The 5,486-nt window shown below is 39.4% G+C and overlaps 1 protein-coding gene across 1 annotated transcript in view; it reads left to right on the top strand.

Annotated features, from left to right (window-relative positions):
* ISX (intestine specific homeobox) overlaps window positions 1-5,486 on the top strand; it is a gene marked incomplete at its 3' end in the record, with an annotated part of 27,656 nt that overhangs the window by 18,023 nt on the left and 4,147 nt on the right. The window contains exon 2 of the mRNA XM_015812824.2: window positions 4,284-4,435. Within this exon, the coding sequence (XP_015668310.2) occupies window positions 4,284-4,435 (152 nt within the window). The remainder of the gene's footprint in view (window positions 1-4,283; window positions 4,436-5,486) is intronic.

Here is a 5,486-nt window from a genome sequence, read left to right as displayed (position 1 = left end):
CCTTCTGAGCAGAAGGAAGGTTGCAGCCGTGGCCGGGAGGTGGAGGATTCGTGCCTGAGGACTGGGGCAACGAGGGTCCTTCCATCCCATTTGAGCTATCCCAGAAACAGAAGCTGAGATAAAAGCTCTGGCAGGCAAGCGTTGGCGGAAGCGGTATTGGAGCAAGTACGAGGACTGCTCCCCTGGTCACCCGACCAATAAAAAATTCTCTCTGGACTATGGTCACGGCGGTCGAGGCAGGGCCGAAGGCACGTTTAGAACCACTGTTGAGCTCCTCCCGGAGGCCTTAGATGACCAGGCGGTGTGCACCAGAAAAAAATTTAAGAAGCCAAAATGTCAGGACACCCCAAACGCTGTGGAGGTCCGACTTGCACAATTTTAAGCGCGATGGCGGCTACCGGGGTGAAGAGAAAGGTGATCCCTCACCAGGTTAAATCCTAACCAGATCGCCCTGAGCTGTTATTGGTCTTGGAGGAGCTTACTGGTAGGCCCCGTTAGGCCTCAAGTGCTGTTAACGAGTCTAAAATGGCCCCCTTGTTAAGCGGGAGATAGGGGAGTACCCCCCCAACGCTGGCCTGCTGGTTGAGATGGACCTTTATGCAGCCGTTGCGATCGTGAGTCACGTGCGTCCCAATGCACCCCCGAAGGACCGCTCACAACCAATGAAGTGCCCAGAGGATCGGAATGACTAAACTAAGCTACAAATGGTCGGGCGCCAAAATGCTTCAAAATGGCGGCCGCGACTAGGTCGGGCGCCAAAATGATCCAAAATGGCGGCCGCGACTTGTCTGGAGATCGAAAAGGGCCTCCAGGAGCTCCGAGGCTCTGTCCGAGCTCCAGCGGGGTGCCACAGTGCTGGTGGGGACCTAATTTAGTTGAGCCGAAAGGCTGAAGTTCTAGTGATCAATTCTTTTCTTTCGCCGAAAATGCGGCCAAAATGGCGGCCGCGACTTTTTGGGAGGCTGAAATCAGGCCTCCCGCAATCCTGCGCCCTTCCAGAGGCCCTGTGGGACGATGTAAGGCCCAGGGGAATTGTGGCCGCAATTACAAAAAGGGCAAAAATTTGATTTTTTTGCAAATTTCGGATGCCGAAAATGCATCCAAAATGGCGGCCGCAATTTTCGGATCGTTTAAAAGGGACTGCGACAGGCCTGAAAGGCCTGAGGGGAGTCAGGATTTGCCTGATTACCTCTACAATTCCTGAGGTAAATAATGATAGGGCAGGTGGAGGGCAAGATCAACAAGTAGTCTCTGTTGATCTTCTACCTCCCCCCCCCACTCTAATTTCAAATTTGGGAGGAATGAGGGAAGAGAGATTTCACCCCCCCACACACACTCCTCACCTCCCCAACAAGCTGCTAACAGCCTGAGGGAAGTTACACCAATCACTGATTTAATTATTAAAAATTTTTTAAAATAGCCAATATTTGAGGAGACTTCACCAATGGATTATGATTTGTCTAACCTGATCTAGCAGAGAGCCAAGCCAAAATGAGTCATCAAGAGCGGAGACCAAGTTAAGACTGGGTTACCAGTAGGAGGGGGCGTGACAAGTTTTGGATACTTGGTCTCAAGAGCAGGCAGACAAAGAAAACCCATTGGTGGAGTCTCCGTCTCCTGTACTGGAGAATGACATAGCTGCATCACTGCTTGAAACTGATTACTCAGAATGAGTGCAGCTGGTAAATAAAAGAAGTCTTTGTGGTGTTTGGTTAACAGTAAATATGACAGATGGAGGCAGCCCTCTGTTTCTCAATACCCATCCCCCACAAAACTATTGGCAATTTGCCTCCTGATAGATCTCCTCAAAAAAAACAATTAATTCTCTCTTGGATTCCTGCTGTGGGTTCCATGCAAGAATATCTTTCCTTCTTATAATACAGAAGCCTATCAGTTAGATGATAGAGATTAAACTCTTCTTCTAAAATAGGGGTGTCAAACTGATGCCCGGATACGTCACGCACAGGCCACGCCTACCCCAGCTCCACAAAGGCAAAAAATGTTGCGATGTGTCGCAATACGTCACATGACACGATTGAGTTTGACACCTGTGTTCTAAAACAATTTCTTTCAATAAAATTACAGCTTCAGGATTATTGTTTTTAATGTACACACAAGGAACATTTGCTCAGTTCTTAATCACAGCATACTTTCCTTCCTTCCTTCCTTCCTTCCTTTCTTTCTTTTTCTTTCTTTAAAATATTTATGCTGCTCAATTCTGCCAAATTCTGCGTAACTCTAAAAAACAATAAAACGAATACATAAACCATTAATAAAAGTAAAAATAGGAAATAATAAATAATAGATAAAAGATAATTAAACAAACTCTGTGCCCTTGGAATCCTCTATAGCAGGTTCTATTGCCCTCCTTCCATATAATCCACTTAGACACTCCTCAATCCTCAGTAAAAAGGTAGGTCTTAAGGACCCTCTGAAAAGGCTAGAAGGTGGGGACCTGTTAAATGCTGTCATAATGCCAGCAAGACTCAGCATGATTGACAATCATGACTGACAGTCGTGGAAGTAGTCAGGGGAGAAGTATCTAATGACTTGTACTTTGATATACTAAAAGTTCAAGGGTTTGAGATGGAGCTTCCTACTAATGGGTTGTATTTATTAATTCAATCAATCAATCAATCTGACTCTTTATTCTTTGCTAAGATAGTAATGACAGCATAGATCAAGAAAGATGTTCCTCTTTCTACCCAACTGATTATATATTGAAGCCTATGCTGAAAACATTGTCACCAATTATCTTCAATTCTGATTATCACAATGAATCTTATCAAGCCTGTTTGTTTTGAAGCCTGTTATTTTGCAAAGCCATATACACCAGATAACTGTAGATACCACTTTTTATCTTAGTAACCAGATAACTGAAGATAGATCTACTGTATGAAAGATTTATGGAATTGTACCTGACAAAATGATTAAAAGGAAAATTCATATTAGGTATCATTACAAAATAAATCAAATACATTCTTTTGTAACAAGTTGTAGACCAGCTACATGGTCTGCCTGCTTTCCTGAACTGATCTTCCAGAAGCTTCTTCCAGAGCTTTATGTCATTTTTTGCATTTATTTATGTCTTTGATTTCTAAAGGTGCCCATTTCAATGAGTGACTTGGGCAATGTACATCATATAAACAATTAATGGGAAAAGTATAAAATAAATATATATGGAGCAAAGTAAAATTGCCATTATGGATATTAAGTGTCTGACATAATGCAATAATCTCGGGTTAGCCTTATTTATACTTTTCTCCCCATTCTAGGACAACATGTGAAAGCTAGAGTGGGGTCCTAGCAGGATAACCCAACTGCACTGTTTGTTCCATTGCCTACTACCTCAAAATCTTTGTATGAAGTATAGGCTTTTCTAAACACATTAGGGCAAATAAAGCTACTTGTGCATTGTAATTTATAATTGTGCTGGATCTCAATCTTATGGATCTTCTAGAAGCATAGAATATGTTTCAAAAGAATCTTGGAGATTGTCTTCCCCAACTCTCTACCTAGTGCAGAAATACATTTCTGACAGATGGCCATCAATACTTCTAGTAGGGAATGCACTAAAAGAGTTAGTCCTTTGTTGGATAGCTTTTACCACCATTCTACTTGTCTTTCTTTTTATTTGTAAACTGCCCAGAGCAGTCAAGGACTCTGGCCATCTTGAAATTAGAACTGAAAATTGGCCTACCTTCCATAATTCAAACTCTTCTTTCTCTAAATAACAGCTTTAAATAGCTCTGCAGATGTTTTACATGCCAGCTTTCATGTACTTGATGATAGTTATCAGGCCTCACCAGTCTTCTTTAGACTAATCATACATAATGCCTCAAATCTCTTTTTCTATTTTTTTCTTATCTTATAGTTATTCTTCTCTGATCAGATTCTAGTCTGCCAATGTTCTTACCAAAATATTGCACCCAGATCTGGAATCAATATTCTGGTTGCTGTCAGAACACCCAGAACAGAAAGGAATGATAACTTGTTTCTGATGAACAATTGATCATGCATAGAAACCATTTTGCATTCATCATAATGCAATGGGTCAGGCCCGATGGCAGCATTGTTTAGGCCAGGATTTATCTCTCAGTCTCACCTACAAAACTAAACTCTCAGGATTTGTGCAGGCATCCTGAAACAGAATGGGAGACAGGCACGGTAGATCTATCAAAAATATTTGAAATATACATGGTTCTTCTGTTCTTCTTCTGGTTAGATTTTCTTTCTATATTAAGAGATTTTTTTTTCTTTTAAATCTGTTGTCTTTTGTACAGATGACAAGAAGGTGAAGCGTAGAATTAGGACCACATTCACAGCAGAGCAGCTCAAGGAATTGGAGAGAATCTTCCAAGCTACACACTATCCAGATATCAACATCCGCAATCAGCTGGCAGCCAAAATTAATCTTCCAGAAACTAGAATTCAAGTAACTTCTGCTTCCTTCTAATGTAGAATAAATGAAGCTAAAAAATGAAGCTAGATGCTGATTAGTTATTGATATTGATAAGTTAACAAAAAGAGAAAAACGGATAAGTACCAATCAGATTACAACAAACTTTATAGTACAATATATAATCTAGAAAAGTTTTTAGTTTATGAAAGATTCTTAAGATAGTTGTATGCACTAATAACAATCAATTAAATGTAAGCCAGTTATCATACATCAGAGAACTCTATTTTTGTTGCTATTGAAGCTTGAAAAGTAAATTCTCTGTAACAAAAATTGATTTCCCAATATTTATTTAGTTGCAAAGCAATGAACCTCATAAAATAACAATGTTTTCTACTTTTAGATGAGTTTGGAAACTTAACCACATAGAATTTCCTCAGAAAATTTTAATATGTCAAACCAATTCCAATTTTCCAGATACCGAAAGCAAAACAAAGTAAAAAAAACATATTACACAGTTATTGATTTATTAGTTATTAAATTGGATTTTAAAAATACATCTTTTGGTCTTTGTTAAATGATCAGATAAAACAAGGTATCATTCCAGTAGTAGTATTTTTCTATTCTTGTATAAGATGTAGGAAATCTGCAGATTGTTAAACACCATTGTTTGTTTAATCATATTTAATCTTTGTGTACTTTTTTAGCTGCACATATGTACTCATTCTAAGCTTCACCCACAAAATTCCTCAGGATAAAATAAATTTAGTAGGCATATTAAATGTCAGGAAAAATAAATTTGCTCTGAGTTTAAATATTATTATTATTAATTTATTATTATTATTAATTTAATTTATATACCGCCCTTCTCCCGCAGGACTCAGGGCAGTGCACAGCGTATTAAAAACAGTACAAATACAAAGCATAAAAAATACAAACCCCTGTAAAACCAGATTAAAAAACCGAATATTAGAAGCTGTGTCTCTATTTAAAATTATTTTTAAAATCACCCTAAATAAAATCCTCCCTAGGTCAGGCCCGCTTGCTGGAAAAGCCATGTCTTGAGGGCACGGCGGAAGGTAAGGAG

Source organism: Protobothrops mucrosquamatus, unplaced genomic scaffold (assembly GCF_001527695.2).
Source record: "Protobothrops mucrosquamatus isolate PMUCROS unplaced genomic scaffold, P.Mucros_1.0 scaffold113, whole genome shotgun sequence".
NCBI lineage: Eukaryota > Metazoa > Chordata > Lepidosauria > Squamata > Viperidae > Protobothrops > Protobothrops mucrosquamatus.
The sequence above is the reverse complement of the archived record's forward strand: the minus strand, read 5'-3'. Positions and strand labels throughout refer to the sequence as shown.